This window comes from Coturnix japonica, chromosome 5 (genome assembly GCF_001577835.2).
Source record: "Coturnix japonica isolate 7356 chromosome 5, Coturnix japonica 2.1, whole genome shotgun sequence".
Lineage (NCBI taxonomy): Eukaryota > Metazoa > Chordata > Aves > Galliformes > Phasianidae > Coturnix > Coturnix japonica.
Genome location: NC_029520.1, coordinates 43,950,772 through 43,969,382, shown reverse-complemented (window position 1 = coordinate 43,969,382; position 18,611 = coordinate 43,950,772). Strand labels below are relative to the sequence as shown.

At 42.0% G+C, this 18,611-nt stretch overlaps 2 protein-coding genes and 1 long non-coding RNA gene across 16 annotated transcripts in view; 1 reads left to right on the top strand and 2 right to left on the bottom strand.

Annotated features, from left to right (window-relative positions):
* Window positions 1-1,571, bottom strand: part of EVL (Enah/Vasp-like) — a 118,536-nt gene extending 116,965 nt beyond the window's left edge. For 4 of the 5 annotated variants that reach the window (XM_015865517.1, XM_015865519.1, XM_015865518.1 and 1 more), the window contains exon 1: window positions 709-857. In XM_015865517.1, the coding sequence (XP_015721003.1) occupies window positions 709-842 (134 nt within the window). In that variant the 5' untranslated portion in view covers window positions 843-857. Of the gene's footprint in view, window positions 1-708; window positions 858-1,533 lie in introns of those variants that run through there. The other variant, XM_015865521.1, reaches the window with a different exon arrangement.
* A 32-nt stretch (window positions 1,572-1,603) lies between these two features.
* On the top strand, window positions 1,604-9,764 carry LOC107315309. Of its 3 annotated transcripts, none has more exons than XR_001555860.2 (3): window positions 1,604-1,715; window positions 2,855-3,828; window positions 4,851-9,764. It is a non-coding gene; the product is annotated as an uncharacterized LOC107315309 (long non-coding RNA). The 3 variants fall into 3 exon arrangements; XR_001555859.2 differs by having other exon boundaries at window positions 1,667-3,082; window positions 3,616-3,828; XR_004307602.1 differs by having other exon boundaries at window positions 1,667-3,828.
* EML1 (EMAP like 1) overlaps window positions 8,539-18,611 on the bottom strand; it is a 112,599-nt gene continuing 102,526 nt past the window's right edge. For all 8 annotated transcript variants that reach the window (XM_015865509.2, XM_015865507.1, XM_015865508.1 and 5 more), the window contains 7 exons: window positions 17,896-17,963; window positions 16,598-16,686; window positions 16,034-16,131; window positions 15,829-15,916; window positions 15,536-15,631; window positions 10,330-10,460; window positions 8,539-10,078 (listed from right to left, as the gene is read on the bottom strand). In XM_015865509.2, the coding sequence (XP_015720995.1) occupies window positions 9,953-10,078; window positions 10,330-10,460; window positions 15,536-15,631; window positions 15,829-15,916; window positions 16,034-16,131; window positions 16,598-16,686; window positions 17,896-17,963 (696 nt within the window). In that variant the 3' untranslated portion in view covers window positions 8,539-9,952. The remainder of the gene's footprint in view (window positions 10,079-10,329; window positions 10,461-15,535; window positions 15,632-15,828; window positions 15,917-16,033; window positions 16,132-16,597; window positions 16,687-17,895; window positions 17,964-18,611) is intronic.

Genomic DNA, 18,611 nt, shown 5'->3' with positions numbered 1-18,611 from the left:
GTGCAGCCTGACAGGGGGGTTTTTAGATTAATAGAGCCTAGTCCAGCCCAAGGAGCACCACAACCATCCCAAGCTGCAGTGGAGTCAGGCCTCTTTTCCTCTCCATGATACTCCCCACGGCTCACACCCCCCACACACAGCCTGTATTCATCAAATCATAGAATCATTAAGGTCAGAATTAATCACTCAGATCACCAGGTTCAACTATCGGCCCATCCCCACCACGCCTGCTAAGCACAGCCCTCAGCGCCACATCTGCCCTTTACATCAACACCTCCAGGGCCGATACTCTTCACAGGGAGCAGCCAGGCCAATGCTGTTGGTTCAGGGCAGCCCAGGTGAAGGAACAGGGTGCACGGGGATCAGCCGTAGGACGCGGCTCACATCACACCTCCAGCAGCAAAGCAAACCTCGCCGCTCAGCTATCGCGCACCGCAGCAGAGCAGCTGTTACGGCCATTTCTAAGGTTACCCAAAGCGGTATTACCTTTGTAAAGATAATAATTAGGTGGAAAGAATCGCAGGGATTAGGAGCGGGATCGGGGCTGGGTCTGTGCGAGAAGCGCAGCCAGCTCCGGAATTACCCGGAGCAGAGACGGGCTGGGGAGAGCGGGCACCAAAACAAACGGCTCTTCCTTCCACAGGCACTTCTCCAGCTGGAGGAAATCGGTGCATTGCTGCTTTACAGAGACACAATGGACAAACCGACCTGGGAAAGGGATCTACACCGAAGCGATGGAAGCCGTGCTGTCCCATAGGCCGTGCCCCGGGATGCGGCGCTAAGCGGAGCTCCCCGGCTCCGCACGGCGCTCGCAGCCTTTTGTACCCGCCGAGACGATCCATCCGACGGATCGAAGCGGCCCAACGTGCCAAAACCGCCGCCGTCCGCTCGCTCTGCCCACGCGGCCAAGGACCGGGAAGCGCCACGCCGCGACGCCGCCCCTCCGCCCGGACCCCCGTCCCCACGGCGCATCCCCGCCGCTCTCACCTCATCTTCCCGACGGCGGCTGCCGGGCTCCGGGGGCGGCGTGGAGCGGGGACTCCTCCGGGCGCCGCCCCACTCGCAGCGCCGGGCCCCGCGGCGCTACCCGGGCAGCGCGGCTGCGGGCAGCCCCTCCGCCGGCCCGGCCATGTTGCCGGCTCCCGCCCGGCTGCGCTGCGTGTGAGTGAACGAGTGTGGGCAGGACAAAGCAGCCAACGCCGCCGCCTCCCGCCCCGCTCCCACGCGCGGTGGGGCCGCCCCGCCCCGCGCAGCCTCCGCCGGCGGGTGCCGAGAGATGGGAGCGCCCGGACCGGCACCGACCCGAGAGCCGCCCTAAAGGAGCCCTATTTGTGTGCATGGGAGGGACGGCAGAAATCCTATTTCCAGTTGGTACCGCAGGAAGCGGTGCTGTCGGAGCACACACCCTGCCCGCTTGCTCCCCACGCCCTCCCGGCTCGCTGTCAGCTGCCTCTGTCCCGCACCCTCCTTCCCACGCGCTCCGCTCCTCCTGCCAGCACCGCTGCAGCTCGTGGGAGCTGCCCCGACCCTCACCGCCTCTCTTTGCCCTTTTCCATACACCGTCGACTAGCAGAAGATGATGGTGGAAGCAGATGGAAGGAACCCACAAGGATCACTGAGTCCAACTCAGTTCAAGTGTCACCCCGTTTGTACATGTAGCAAATCCAACAGCCATGTGATCACGGATAATCCCACAGCAAGCACTGAGGCTCCAGGTGGGTATCAAAGATCATAGAATCAGAGACTAGCTTAGGTTGGAGAAGACCATCGATCTGATGCCCTGGGAACCTATTTGATCACTGGCTTGTCAAGCCCGGCTGCAGCTGCAGGACCAAATGAAAATACACTACAGCAATAACAACAACAACAAATGACAGCAGCAAAAACCACAGCACTAATAATGTCTGTGCCTTTTATTTGTGGGCTCGCTCATTCATTGGTAGCTAATGCATATCTAATAACTGCTATTTCCAATGGCCATTAAGATGTTCAAAAGCTTATTAGGGGCAGAGTTATTGCATGGCCAGGGAGGAACCACCTTCTGTGCCTGATTAGCACAGAGCTCAGCTTGTGCCCCCAATCACACACTGCACCTGTGAGCCTCTTCCCAAGTCGCCCAGCAATTGCCATGAGCTCATGGGCTCTCCCAAAAGCAGAGCTCCCCCTATTCCTAATGAGCCTCATTTGTTCAATACCAAGGCAAACAGCCATTTCTTACAGGCAATTACCCTACATTTCCAAACGCACAAACACTAGGCTTGCAAAACTTAAGAAGTGTGTCAGACCACGGCTCTGAGATGCAATTTGCACTGAGTGACACTGGCTTGTAGAAACCTGCCTGCATGATTTGTGATGCCAAAGGTTGCAAACTTACGCAAAACTAGTGAGCAAAAATAAAACCCGTTTTCTTATCACTGTTTTCTGCCTAATCCTTGGGAATGTGGTCTCTGCCCAGCTCATGTGACATACGGAGGGCAGCAGAAGGCAAGGGGGATGCTCACGAGAGCAGGAAGTTTCTCAGTAGTTGTGCTGGAATTTACATCACGGTTGAAGAGTGAATTCGTATGTGGGCACATCCATCATCTGCTGTGGCTTTTCCCCCACCAAACCCATGTGATTTTCTTAAGCCCTGTTTGTAAGAGCCATACAGCACACGGCAGCACTGCCATGCCCGACCCTCCTGCCAGGAGGCACCGTGTGTGGGTGCACCTCTGTGAACTTGTGCAAGATCTGCTCTTGCAAAGGGGTGGGAGCCTGAATTGCCCAAGGCACAGTGTGAGAACTGCTGCAGGAATGCAGAGTATTTGGGGCTGCTGAGCCTTCATATCAGCCATTTTATTTATTCTCCTATTAGGAAACAATAGTAAAGCAGAAGAGATGTTATGTACTGTTACACACACCAATCTTGCTATCTACTAATGGCAAAGAAACAGAAGAGCAGTGTTAGGAACCTATGTGGTACCAGAACCCACAAGGCTTTGGCACCAGCATGCCTGGGCTGGTGGTTGTCCTGCCTGCTGTGAGGAAATGATTTAACCACGTTCTGCTGGGACAGACCTTGTGCTGTGTTGCCATTACAAACGTACGTCTTCAAAGAGATTTCAGCCTGTTCCTTTCTATGAGAACACACATCACCTCAGCCTGGAGCCTTAATTCACCCTTCTCTACCCTGGGGTGACACCATCAGAGCCTATCAGCCTCCTGGCGATCTCATTCCTGCCCCCTCTGACTGCAAATTCTCCTTCAGGGTCACAAAGAACTCTCTGATCCTCCAGGACCTGCCAGCTCCTGGCACTGCCCCAATGGATCTGACCAGGGCTTGCTGTGTGTCAGCCTTCACCTGGGGAGGAGGAGACCCTCCCTAAGAGCTGCACTGCCCGGAGCACAATCCACAGCACATCTCTGCCTAATAGTAGCTCAAGGCTGTGGAGCTGCTCTCCTGCAGCCAGAGCCTTCTGGTGACTTTTCTCCCACTGATTTTATCAAGTTCAGAGGTTTCTCTCCAAAGCCTCAGGCTTTCCTACAGGCTTCTGCACAAAAACACCAAGGCTCTTTTCAGAGAAAACAAGTTTCCAAATCAGCTTTTTTTTCTTTTTTAACATGCTTTCTTGGAAGGACTTTGGAAGGACGCAGAAAGACTGGAACAGTGAGACAAGATGGCAGAAGAGCCCAGCAGGAACCAAAGGGAACAGGACCCAAAAGAATAATGAGAGAATATAAAAGCTGAGGATTTTTTGAGGGGAAAAGGGAAAGAAAAAGAAAACAAGATTAAAAAGACAAAACAATGGAAGAATGAAGAGGGGAATAGTATAAGAAAAGGCACAGCAGGTAAGAATAAATGCATTGATGGTATGCTTCTATTTTATGCTTTAGTTATGCTTCCTCGAGTGAAGGTGGGAGGTAAGGAGAGGATGGGGTCATTGTACTCTCAGGGCTGTGGTGAGGGACAGTCCCATAGCCCACACTTCTCTGTGAAAAGGGGGTGAGCCCACCAGCACTTCCATTTTTGCAGGTGAACCTCAGGAGGGCACGGTTCACAATCACTAATAAGGGAATGAGAAGATAGCTATAGCTGCAGCCTTCCAGGAAGCTGGTAGGAGCTCGGCTGTGCACGATCCCCAGGGCTCTGCTCTGGTGTTATCTATCTGCTCAAGGCCAGCCCTCATCTTCCTTCAGAGCTTTTCCACAGAGCTCAAAGCAAAGGCACCAGTGACCCACCTGCAAGCAGGCAGCCAGAGTGCAAAAGCCAAACCATTAAGAACATTCCTAAAGACCAAACATTACGTGTGGTGCTCTGAGAAAACAGCATCCAGCCACCCCAGCAGCATTTCCAGAGATGTGCTTTCATACCAGCGAGGGTAGAAGGGCAGGAACAGAACATATAAACAACCCTGACACCTCCAGCCTTCCTCTTAACAAATTACTTCAGCTACCGTGAAAAAGTATGAGCTCAGCTCATGGTTTAACCCCACTGGAGCATTTCCAAGGCCTGGGTTTTGATAAGGTTTCTTCTGCATTAAGGGACAACACAGTTCTGCACAAGGACTGTCTGAACCCTTGCTGAACCTTAAGCAGTGGTTATCATTTTGTTTGTTTTATCATCATTAACACCCTGTTGGTGCCACTCTTGGAAGGTCAAAATTGTTTGGGTCTCAACTTTTAAGGTAGAGGCAGTAGTACCCTCACCCCGAAGCAGGATCTTAGCTGCACTCACCAAGTCAGTAATGATCAGGGCTATGGGCCGCAGCCTGTGTGTGGCCACACCGCTGCTGGATGGGAGCTGTGTGCATGGGAAATGCTGGAGGGCTTCTTACTTACAGCAACCTGCTGTTGGCTTCTGTTCTCTTCAGGTGCTGTCACGCAGCCAAAGCGCTTTGAACCTCTGGCATAACCATCTCCCCTGTGGTTACACGCTGATGTCATAAATTCAGAATTATGATGACAATGGAAGCTGCTGAAAAGGAGAAGCTGGGCAGGAAGGAAGGAGCCCCATAATGCTGACATTTATCTTCTTGAGAAACTGAATCCTGAATGAACAGCCCAGGCAATTGATTTTGCAGGGAAAACGTGCTTTCTTCAGTCTGCCTCCAGCAGGCACTTCCCTCTTTAACATGTCTCAGAAGCACAAGGACGATGACAAAACCATCCAACATGGCTGCAAAACTGATCCAGCCTGTTAGTTTTTGTTCCTATCCCCGATGACAGCACAGCCTGAAGGAGATTTCTCTAGTCTGCAGTCTGGAATCTAGAACAAACTTAGCACATACAGTGCTGAAAACTGGACTCCACAGAACAGCTGAACTTCCTTCCTTCTGGTTAAAACTCCAGGTAATTCCACAGGTGACGTTTAGAAATGAGCCGGCACTGGCACAAATGAGAACAGGTCTACTAAATTTAGTGCTAGATGGGAGTTTTCTCCAAGCTGCCCTCAATGTAAATTATCACAATCAATGTTTTATTTAAAGAAAGTTGTTCCATTAGGAAAAATGAAACTACAGCAAAACTGTATGAATGCAGAGAAACATAAATCCCTCTCGACAGGAACACAAACCGCTGACGTTCTTACTCATCTGGCAGTCAACTACACTCATTCAGAATCAGACAGACCCTGTTTCAGTTGTACTCACTCTCAAGATCTGGTTCCTCACCTCCCACCTTTGGGGCTATGCAGGGACCTGGAGCATCTCTTCTGCGGGGCGGCCCTCTGCAAGGTGAGCAGCATGGAAACGATGAGGCTGCTACAGCACAGAGAGGAATCCAGGCCAGTAATGGAAGGAAAAGGCTGCTATTTAGGCTTCTCACAAGTCTGTTTTTATCACTAGTAATTAAAGTGACATTTTCCATGCCATCTGTAGAAATTTTGAGGGTGCAGCCGAGTGATCTGTCAACAGCGCTGGTTCCAGGGATGTAGGAGAAAAAAACAACAGCTCCTGCTTCTCTGAGCTTGAGGAAAGGAAAAGTGGCAGCCTTTGCAGGAAAGGGGCTCCAGTCTCTTATGAACTCTTGTCACCTGAATCACTTTGAAGGGAAAGAGCATATTCTAAATTTAATTCTTTTGAAGAATAGATTTAACGAGCTTCTTATATAGGAAACACGACCTTGTATTAATTAAAGTAGCTTAAAAAAAATACACTACCACCAAATGTTTTCTTCGTGGTATTTTAGCATTTGAAATGCATGTTTTTTTTCTAATTCACTAGCATTGAAAAGGTATTCATTTCTTCTTACACTTCTCTCTTCTATGTGCTTTAGCTTTTTGGTAGGTTTGTTTAATACAGCACCTGATTTTATGGAGCTCATCTGCAGAAAATCAACACCTGCCGGATTTTTAACAGCTTGTCAAACCTCAGCACTACCGTCAATATATTAGTGATAATTAATATCCAGTTAATAATTCAAGTAAAACATATAATTAAGTAGAGCAAGGCTGTAGTTTTGCTATAATGTTTGCCCTTTGGGAATAAAATAAATATCTGAAAATAGTCATAGGAGATAAACAAAGCACATGTATTGCTTTCTGAATGCTTTCAGACTGAGTTAACAGCTACCTTCAGCTCCAGGAGGTGATCACTCAAAAATTCTCATGCTCGGGAATATATAAGAACCTCATTTTGGGCAAATGTGGCAGATTTACACCAATAGAAAGAAACATGGAAGGAGGGTGGGGAGGAAGGAGCTGAAAGGAGAAGCAAAGTCACAGATATTGATGGTCTGGAGTCAAAGCAGCAGCACAAATAAGGATGCAATAGGAAAACAGGAGTTCAGCCCCCAAATGGACACTAGTTTTTTAAGCAGTTAAGGAGAGCAAGATGTGCAGGCAACATGTAACTAAGGTGGACGTGTTCTGGGAGCTGAAGAGCAATGTTTGATGTGAGGGAAAGAGAAGCAGAAAACAAGAACTGAAGCCTAAGAAAGCTGAAAGGGACAAGCTGAATGTTTCATAGATGACAGCAACGACGATGAATCTCCTTTTTAAGCAATCTAAACCTGCTCCAGTCAAGTTCAGAGGCATAGAAGGGTGTGAAGCCCAGCCATTCCTCCAAGCTTGAGAGCTATCCTGTATGGAAAGGCAGAAAAAAAAGACAACTGCTGCAGAAACAGCATCAGATGAAGGAACATAGACATAAGAGTCCTAATTGCTGCTGAAAGATTGAAATAAGTTGAGAGAGAAACCCTTTCTTTCCCCTGGTCGGGTGGGGGGGGAGGGTATGGAGGAAAGGATGTTCCTGAGAAAAATAGATGCAAAGAACTGAAGAACAAGGGTAGAAAAACAGGGAAGAGCTGAAGATTATACATAACAGTAGTTACATTGTGTAGAATTTCCTGGGTAATGCAAATAACTTTAACTGTCATCAAACGGATATTTGGCTCCAAAAGTTACCATTTGCCAGTTCTGCTAATAACATTTATCTTGCTTTAATAGAGGAACAAAGAGATACTGAACAGTGAAAGTCAGAAACAGAGGAGCAGTAGGAACTCATATGGGATGGGGCTGTTGATAATCCCCTTTGGTTAGTATCCCTAGGAATAAATTCAGTTATTTCTTCAAAGGAATAATAGCTTAAAGTGAAGAAGGGGATCCCAAATACTACCACAGAGGAGCACAGGAAATAAGAGGTGGAAAAGGAACAGCCAAATCAACTGGCAGCTCTGCTGCAACAAGACACCTACAATTCTGAAAGCAAAAAACCCTGAAAGTGCTAAAGCAAAACAATTAAGAAGCATGAGGCATGGTGACAATTAACTAGCTATCTAAACAAAACATGGTATTTGAATATTATGGCTTCTTTGGACTGGATTAACATTAGGAAGAGCAGAAATATGCCTTAAACTCACAGATGTCAAACAGAGGGAGATGGATGTTGCCACTGAAAGAAGCTGCTCCACTACTACTCTGTTCATGTACTTCCTTCTTCACATTGCAGCTTCCTCTGCCTCAGTACAAGCATTCATACAGCCACATAGGTAAACCTGAAATAATACTGCTGTTTTGTAATTCTCCTAATGTAGCTAATGTATAAGCTCCATTAACTCCTGTACTGCTGCTGTATGGGGCAGGAATAAGAAGCTGGGAGTAAAACCTCTTCAGTGACAGCGCTAAATAATGTCAGTCTAAAGTGACTGACATGATGGCTTCATTCTTACCTGAGGACGAGCTCCTAACACAAGGAAGTGTCAGGAGTTCTTGCTGCAAACATCACCCCATGCAGTGGAACAACATTCTTCTGCCAGTCAAGCACTGAGAAATAACTGGTATCTACTTGCAGGCAAACCAAGAAAGCCTACAGGTGAAAGCAAGCAGTACGTACTTCTCCCTTCCTGTGGAAACAGAGCTTCAGTCTCTATGTGCAGAGTTCACGTTCTCAGACACATGCTAATGCATGAAATTATGTATCACAATATTTTATTCCCAAATACTTCCAAAAACTACTCTAATCTCAAATTCACAAATGTACATCATCAGGTAAAAGCCCGTCTCTTCTATTATTTAACGTTAAAGCAAATATATTGTACCACACAGTAAGAATACAGTGAAAATTCATTTTAATACATGTTTATTGGTGTCCTGCACATTCAGTGTAGGAGGTTGGAGATGTAATAAAAAAAAAAGTTTCAAAATTTATTGATTCCATTTCATTTAAGTCACTCTAAACAACCAGTGCTTTAGAGTTCAGAGAGTTAACGTGTACTGTCCATTAGGAGCAAAACTTTAATATCTTTTTCGAGTCCACTGAAGACTCCTCTCTCTTAAAATTCAGATACATTCCTCAAAGTAAACAATACATTTCAATCCGTGTCACAATCACCACTGATAAGGCCTTCTTAACCATTTTATACCACCTCCACTATTACTTCATTGCAAAACACAATCTTATTTCGTACTATAAATATCCATCCATGCACAAAACACAGGGGGCCAGAAGTTACACATTAATATTTCATGTAGGTTTGAAGACTTCCTTTACCCTATGCAGGTTTATGGTACACTTAAAAAGATATCTTTAGACTTGGTCTACTTGGTCTTAAAATACAAATATACAATATCCATAAGCATAAAAAAGTAAAGCTGGATTGCCTTACAATTTGTTATGAACTGCTAAAATCTTATACATGTACAATATAGCATCATGCTGATTAATATACATATTAGTTAAATATATCAACCAATAATGGGGATGTGGTCAAGCTTTATGTGTTTCATTTGCAAAAAGAAATTTGTCGTTTACAAAGTATAAAGATTTTTTTAATTGAAACTTCTCCGGAATACCTGAACCACAAAGGCCATCTGTAAACCCTGCTGAGATAGTCAGCTCAAACCAGGACGTAATCTGCTGCTTCACTCCTCTGAAAGGGAATAGAACTCTTCACAAGTGCTACTCAAAGCGTGCTACGCCCAAGAGAGCGTACATCAAGAACACTACTATTTGCATCTTGTTTATACTTTTTGCATCGATTCATCATCCTCTATCAGAAGCAACTCAGTACCTTGACATCACCAAATATTTTTCTAGGTAAGTAGATATACAGTACGAAGTGTAGATAGTGAAACAAGTAAGCACATATATACAGTTTTTGAAAGGCATTTTCGTGACCATTTTAGCAGTGTTTATAGACAACATTTAAGATAGTCACATTCCGCTGATACCACTGTATTGCAAACTGTCGAGCCACGTTTTTATATTCAACTTGTACTGCATTGTATATTGTACACAAAAGAAAAACAATCATTCTTAAGGTGTGACAACAAAGGAAAAAAAAAAAAAATCACTAAACTGAGTAAAGTAACCAGCACAGGGCTTCATATTCCTGAGGTTTGTAAGAATTTTTTTTAAACAAAAATCACAGTGACCAGGCTAAACTGCAAACATACTGTTAAGTTTTAAATATACAGTTTATACATAAGTTCTGTGCATGGTCGACTCAACTGCATACGTTCACACAGATGTTTCCTCTATATGACTCGCCACTGCATAATACTTGTATCTTTTCCACCTGTGGAGATGAGATGGGTATCTTCACAGAGAAAGTCTACGTTAGTTACATGACTACTGTGTCCACCGTACACATGGCTGGGAGCCTAGAAAACATGGAGTGAGAATGTAAAGCGTCCTGAAAACATAACTTTACAACATTCAAGCTACAATGAAAACCAAGGCATCCTATCACTCTTTAAATACTTAAATATTAAATTAAAATTTAATGTTAGTTTCAGGCTAAAGTAAATTCCTTTGGAGTATACTTAACCATGCTTTTTCGTTTGTAAATCGGAAAACAACACTTAACACATTTCTTTGAGTTACAAAAGTGAATTGCTTTGAAATTCCTTACCCTAAACTGTGAACATGGATATGAGAAGAGATGTACTTTGCCAAAATCATCCCCCGTTGACAGCAGTTTTCTCCCATGTGATCGGCAAACAGCATTGATATCTGTTCCATCTGAACCTTCAGGCCATACACCTGAAACATGGAAGACAAATTAAGTGCTTCTATAATGGAAACAGAATAGGCAGTTTTTGTTTAAATATTGTTACTTGTTCAAAAAACTATGAAAGTAACTTCAGTTGAGTTAGTAGTGGTGGTACACTGGCACAGGTTGCCCAGGGAGGTTGTGGATGCCCCATGTGGATCCCTGGAGGCATTCAAGGCCAGGCTGGATGTGGCTCTGGGCAGCCTGGTCTCACAGCTGGCAGCCTTGCATATGGCAGGGGGGTTTAAAATAGATAAGCATTGTGATCCTTTTCAACTCAGGCCATTCTATGATTGTATGATTAGTATGTGCCCTTCAGAAACAGCACAAGACCAGGTCCTAATAATAGGTAATCAAGTACACAAATACTTCAGTTTCTCCAGTCAGCAAAGTGCTATTTACTCTACAAGAAAAAAAATAAATAAGGAAAAAGAATTCTGCTGAATTGTGGACATGTCTCAGAGTCCAAAAGAATCTTGGTATGTTTATGTAACAAATAACACATTGCTGTGTTTGTTTTCCCTTCTGTTTGTTAACAGAGGTGGTAAACATTTCTTCACATTACTACAGCCTTAGTAACTATCCAAGTATGAGTCAATGTACTTTCTGCATATGGCTTACTGCTTGACTTATGACACAAGAAATTGTATGGTTTTAAATGTTATTTAATAACTAATCCCTCAAAAAGAAACAGACTGCTCTAAAATTTTCAATGCTTTTCTTTAGATACTATTACTTACATAAGTAATTCTTCTCCCTTGCATTCTCTACTCCATCCTTTCTTTGTAAAAACTGTTGCCCTAAAATTCAACAACTGCAGACACAACTATGCAAGGAAGAAATTTTTGCATCAGATCTTTAACACTTCCAACTGTCTGCTGAAACTGCAACAAAATCCAATTAAAAATCTTTGCATCTCTCCACAAAAGCAAAAATAAATAAATAAATAAATAAAAGCACTAAAAGGAAGTGATTTCATCATGTCTTTATGCAGGTGATCTTGAAAGAGCTGCAAATTATTGTAAATGAAACAGAGTATTGATTTTGCGGGCTGCCAGTTACTCACTATCCTGACCTGAGTGGAAACACCTCTTCGCTAGATCAGGGGTATTAAAATAAAAGGCAGGGAGGAAAGAGAAGAAATGTGCTACATAGAATGAAGGGACACAGAAAAGCTGTTTTAAATAACTGCCTTGACATAAAACAGGGTGAAAGACAGGAGTTTTCTCAAGATGTTAGTATGATAAGCTGAGAACCCCTAAAAGAAATGGCTTGAAGAACAGGATTACTATTTCAAAATAGGGAAAGAATTATATCAGTTCTGTTTGTTTTTCTTTGAGATTCTGTGCTGTTTCAAAATGATTTCAGTGCCACTCTGTTTTTCTAGTACATATGTTGAGCACCTTTGCTGAAAAATTAGCCCAGGTTCCCCCCCCACCCATCTCTGCAGACATGATAAAACAGACCCCTTCCATTCTCTCCTTCAAAGACTGATGCCATGCTCTTTTCTTTTCGTAAATTCACTCATTACATCTGTTCTCACAGAACAATATATAGATGTGTAATTATTCTTGTTTGTCAGCACTTGGGCTACATTATCAGTTGGTCCAATACTTAAAAGCCAGAAGCAGTATTCCAGCTGTTACTGAAGCAGATGCTGATAAAAGGACAATTATTTCACATTTTACTTGGCATCCCTTTCATTACATATCCCTCTAATGCATCTGCCTTCTTTAGTAACAGCATAATAGTGTTGAGTCATGCTCAGTTTGCATGCAAGAGTAATCTGATCTTTCTGCACAGAACTGCTCTCTTGCCTGTTAGCCTCTATTCTCTATTTGCACAACTGGGTTCTGCTGTTCAGTTTTACAACCTTCTTTTGTCTCTGTAGGATTGCCTCATTTTTTCATACCGTTCTTCTGTTTGTCAATTTACTAATTGTGCAGCTTCATGCCAGCTACAAATAATACACACTTATCATCCATGCTATTCATAGTCTAAAGAAAAATTCATGGTAGAGACTCCTGGACACTTTTGAACCCAACCAGCCTCATTCTCTGCTTTGCTTGCAATGTTTGGGTTTTTTTCACAGCACTTAAACATTTCTTCTCCTCCAGATCTTCATCCTCAAAAAATGATTTTTCTAAAACTGAGCCAAAACAAACATGCAATATGACCTAAGGCCACAGTTTGCATAACCAGAAGACCAAGAATCAAGAAGCCTTTTAGGGTCTTTTGTCCTGTACATGTGTTTGTATCACTAAGGTATCCCACACTGAACACGTTTCCTTACATGGTGCTGATTTTCAGTTGAATAATCTCTAAACACTTCCAGACTGACTGATCTTTTTCCATACTTGAAGACAGGTGTTCAACAGATCAATGTTCGTTTTCCATCTTGCCTTGATTATGATGAACTGTGAATGCTACGCATGCTTATCTGTGATTCTGACACAGTTCTACTTCAGTGAGAAAATATCCCTACTTTAAGTCAGCCAGCATTTACTGAACTACCAATATCCTAAATAACCCATCCTAGATGGCACGAGTATATCTCCTATGGCCAGTGGGGCAATCCTGACAAAAAAGTTAAAACTGCTCATATGTGGCTGCTCAGAGGCCACAACGTAATGGAGGACAGAATGACTTCCAACATTACTAGGCTTGCTTCCAATTTTGCACTTTCTTCTCTCCACCTGGAGCCTGAAGTATATGAATCAACAAACATTATGTCCACTCTTCTCCGTTTTTCCAGTAACTTACTTCTACTCAGCAATGTCCTGAAAATCAATACTGATGGCCTTCAGATTATGTTTATCAGTTGTTTCTTGAGATATAACAAAGTTTGTCACAGTCTGATACTTTGAAAAATACCTGATTTTGAAATGTATTTTTCCCTACCCAAAGCAAAGGTCATACTGATAATAACTGGGTTAGCCAGCAGGTTATACAAACTCTAATTTGGGCATAGAAGAAAAACAAAAAGAGAGCCTTAACACCTCAGCTTTCACAGTATGAACTCTCCTCTTCCTCCTCTGCATGCAGCATCTCAATACTCACTGTTTCTTCAGTTATTACTGCATATCACAACTGTATGTTTGTATTAGATTAGTCATCAGTTTCTACTTTCAGTATTCCCCCTCCTTCTAGATTTAACCAGCTTAACAGTTTAAACAAGTTGCTGTCTTTCTGCCATTTCTATCTTTCCCCTGCACTAGCAGAGTTTCCAACCATCAGATCAGTTAAGAAATTACCACACTTCCCCAACTCCTGTTCTCCAGCTTCAGATATTCCCAAATAGAACTCTGGATTTGTGCAGTTTGCCTCTCTGAAGCCCACTGATTTCATTTTGTTGCTCTTTTTTTCTTCCTGTATGACTTCCCCGATTCCAGTCATTCCTACACAGGATATGTTCACACTCTCAGCAAGTTCTTTCCGCCTCAATTGAAACCCACCTGGAATAAACTCCCCTCTAGGTCCTCATCTGTGTTCCCTATGAAAATAATCTGGAGACCTTGCTGGGTAGCTACTGTACTGCAATTCCTTTCCCAAAATACACTGAAATTGTTAAAATGTCATGTCCTAAGCAGTTCCTGTGCTTTCACTGATTCTGCTACATATGAAAAGAATTCTAATCATTTCTTTCCATGAGGATGGGCAACCCTGTCCTCACTAAAAATCTTCATTTCTTCACCTATATTTCCTATCTTCGTACCTCCCCAGTCTGAACCTAACTATGTATCTATGAATCCTCAGTGTATATGGCACCATGTTCCTTCTTTCTGTATCACATATCCTTTTTGAATAATTTATACCCTTTCACTTTAAAATCCTATTTATTGATTAACTTCCTCACCATTTCTATTACATTCATAAAATAATAATTGTGATAATTACTCACCTTAACAGCTGCCTTATTTATTCCTCAAAACTTGTTGCTTTAGCAACAATACATAGTTTAAAATAAACCTGTTCTGCATAGAAAACTAAGAATAAAAATGTCTGCAACGTTTCCATAGGTTCCCCATACATAAATCTTTGACATTACATGCAAAGACTTTGGAACCTTGTGCCAGACATAATCCATCCCCAAGCACCGTGGACTTGAATATATTAACAGTTTTATGTAGGCCTTCATCCCTTGTGTGAGAAATGCATGATGTTAACATGCAGACTTGCTCCTATTACTAAGTCTGTGTGTTGTTGTGATACCCAAGCAGTGCCTGTCAGATAAACATTACCAAATTTGAATGTTTCTTCCTGGCATATTGTTACTGCCATCCCATCTTTTAGGCTGTAAAAACATGTCCTTTCTCGCTGCTTTCAAACACATAAATGCCTTTATTCTGCCTGAAACATAGGTAAAAATCTTCTCTGCTTACTGCTTATACTAAAACATCTACGAGAATCTTTTATGACTTCCTATGGCTCTTGCATTGAGTTTTAACAATGATCTGTTTAGTTCTGCATGCACTGGAATAAATAAAAATATATATATATACAGCATGCAATAGAACACAGTTCCTTCAAAAGCAGTAGAAATCCCATGGAAACAATTCATTATGATTTTGTTCCATTTCTGCTTCTTTCATGTCATTTAATTGTTACACATTCTATCAAATTGGCATCAAATTACATTGAAGTATATAATGATAGGCCTGCCATCCCTTTTGTGTTTGCACAGTAGCCAGAGCAAAGGAAACTGGTCTGATGTGGAAATTTGGCCCAGTGGTCAGAAAATGACTGACAATTCAATAGAAATAGAACCTTAAATTGAAAGAGATGAGAAGGCAGCACTGGTGTGACAGAAAGGGCAGACTGTGGTTTCTTTCTTTTCCTCTCACTTGTGTCTTAATTTAATATTTATACTTGCAGCTAGCAAGAATATTAAATCACGGCCTTTTTGGGTTGAAAGATGATGACAGATTGCAACAAGAATGGCATAACAGAAGTTCTGTATTTACCCCTGAAGTATGAATAGTCATGTTTCACAAGAAAAAATTGGCATCCACAGTATTTGTGAATAACAAGAATGATAAAAGCTTTTGAGAGGAAAGATACTTACCAAAAACATGGAATCCTAAAGTACAGGTGTATGTGGCCCATTCTATATCTCTCGTAGTTTCAACACTCACTACTTGTTTACAAGCTGAGGGGATCCCTACAAAAGAGAAAAAAAAAAAAAACAAGAAAGAGTATGATAAGCATTTTTAATTTTCAAATCAGATAGATTTTGAGTGCAGCAGATGAATTAAAACATATGGTCTATCTTGGCAGCTGTATGTTTCATTTAAATTTTAAATCTGAATTAGACTGCATGAACTACATACAAAATGATTAAGTATGATTTTTACTCACAATATAGAATTTCATAGTCCCCTGAATTAGACACAAGATACTGTGAGTTAACAGACCAATCCAGATGAGTAATGAAGCTGGAATGACCCTACAAAGAGAAAAATACAGCATTAACTGAACAGTATCTCTCTCTTGATGTAATGATGACCACATTAATAGTGCTTATGGTGTCAATGAACCAGGAGGACAAAGAAAGTTTACTTACTGAACATTTGCCAATTCTAGTGTACTTTCTTCCATTTTCATTTACGCCATATATATAAATAGAGTTGTCATGGGAACCTATTGCCAGGAAATTTCCATCTAAAAAACAGAACATTCAAATGTAATCATTCCAGTACGAAAAGTTATACTATAGGAACTCATACTTAAGGGCCATGACCTTGAAAAAGGATGATCTTGAAAAATGTTGGTTTTTTAAGTTGTGTTTGATGCACATGTCAAGGTTATAACACTGCAAATTCATACAGAAAATATCACTATTACAAACATATGGTGCAGCTGGAAAGAGTGACAGCCCATTTGGAGCTAACCTGACTGCAACAACCTGCACAGTTAAGTTGTATTTGTTTTTACCTTCTCAGTGAAGCCAGAATAAATACAGTGGGTGGGATGGAGGCAGCGGGCTCCAGAGAGAGTAAGACATCAGCCATGCAGGGCCAATATTACACTGCACATTTATTTTCAAATAAAGTATTTCAAGTGGGAAATTATCTTAAAATAAATAAATGCCAAAGAATTAAAAAGCAGTAAATAAATGCTCTCGAACCTGGTGAATAACGCATTACGGACAGCTGTTCATTTCCATCTGTGTGTACAGTGACCAAGTCTTTTGTTTCTGTGTCAAACACAAACCACCTGTTGTAAATACAGAAAGAGACAAATTTCTTATGGAATGACTTATTAAAGTCTCCTCAACTCAACTGATGAGTACATTAACTCCTAGAACAAAAGAATCTAGACATGATTCAGTTTTGACATGATGATTGGCTGTATTAATTTGTTTTTATTTAATTAAAATTTAATTTTGGAACTATGTTCAAGGGTCAAATAAAAAATTCATTTCAACCATTGCATCAAAGCACTCAAAACAAAATATATTGTTGATGATTAACTAATGAGAAGAATTCTCGCAAGGCTTCTACCATAATTCTGGGGACAAATAATCGAATACACTTGGCTCACAACCCATAAGCATTGTGTATGTTTTCAGTTAAGCACAACTGCTTTCAGTACTAATGGCAAAGTCTGCCCTCAAGTGACACTAAAGGAGAGGTGGAAGCAAAGGCACTATGTTATGACTTGGACAATTCCAGTTAAACCAAAGGTCTGTCACTGATCCAGGATAAGACCAGTGGCTCCATCTCTTTTGTGTAACAGAGGCACTATTTTTCACCCTGCTTTTTGTCTGTCTTGTCTACAGATCACAATCTTCAGGCAGAAGAAGCCTCTTCATATGCATTTTAACACTACGTATAGCACAGTGGAACATTTGCTGACATTTTGTTAAAGCTTTTTGACATTAGTGCATCAGAGATAATAAATCACTTGTTAAATCTGCAAATGAACATTCTTTTTCTAAGGGATCTCTTCCACACTGCCTTCTAAATCTCAGACAAGCTCTCTGAACACACCAGCAAAGTTAACTGCTTATTTCAGACTTCTCCGCTCAACTCTTCTTTTCCACAACGGACAGAGATTTAACACACAGGTCACTGGTACTGTGAGAGCACCTCCCACCCACCATCTGATGCTGACCCAGACTGCCAGTCCTGCCAAAATCTGCCACCTGGCACTGACCTGAGATTGTCACACTCTCAGGGCAAAAACCATTTCCTCATTTCACGTTCATGCAATACTCAGCAAACAGTGTGCAGCTCCAAAACTAGGATTTCTCAGCACTAAAGGAATACAAATAAATTTCATTCTCAAATCCCGTTCAAATCAGTGGGGGATGAGCATATATCAGGCACACATCTGCAAGTCAAGAATATGAACTTGGATGTAGCGAGCTGGAAAAAAATATGCCTTGGGCACCAAACAGCAGCATAAATCCATGCATCTTACCTTCCAGTTAGCGTCCCTACTGCGACAACAGCTGCTGAAGGATGAAAACCCGAAGACTGTGCTGGATCCTAAAATGTTGCAGAAGAAAACATATGTTTTTAGCAGTCCAAGTTATAATAAAGAACACAGTTAGTTATCTTCCGCATGAACAGAATAAGCTTCTCCTTCTCATTTTTTTTTCTTTAAATAGAAATTTGAGAGGAAAAAACACCATTTTTAATTGCATCGATCCTTCTGGCAAAAATAAGTAAATGCAAAATTATTTCATCACTATAGATAAGCAGCCAGTGATGTATGAAATACTCAGACATTTCAAGTGGTGAATAAGGAGATTATTGTCAAGATAGATAATAGATCTCTTTTCTTATTCAAACAGTATTTACTTAGAGAAGAAAAAAGCCCAACTGCAATGCAATGGACCCACTGCTGTTGCCATCAACCTTTCTCAAAAGGATAAACAAAGGTAAGCAAAGCAGTTTTTAAGCACTTCAGTGAAAAGTTTCTTGGAAATTGCTTTATATTTGAAAAACTACAGCAATGTATTAATTGAAGCTCATGGAAGGCCATAATCAGCTGCACTCCCGTGCTGTTCCTCAGAGGACACCACAGATATGCTGGTAGAAACTTTGACCTTTCTGAGCTGACAACTGCTTTATTTCTGAAACAGCTGCTTATCTGGTTAATAGATTTGTTCCAATTCTCATATTCAAGTAATG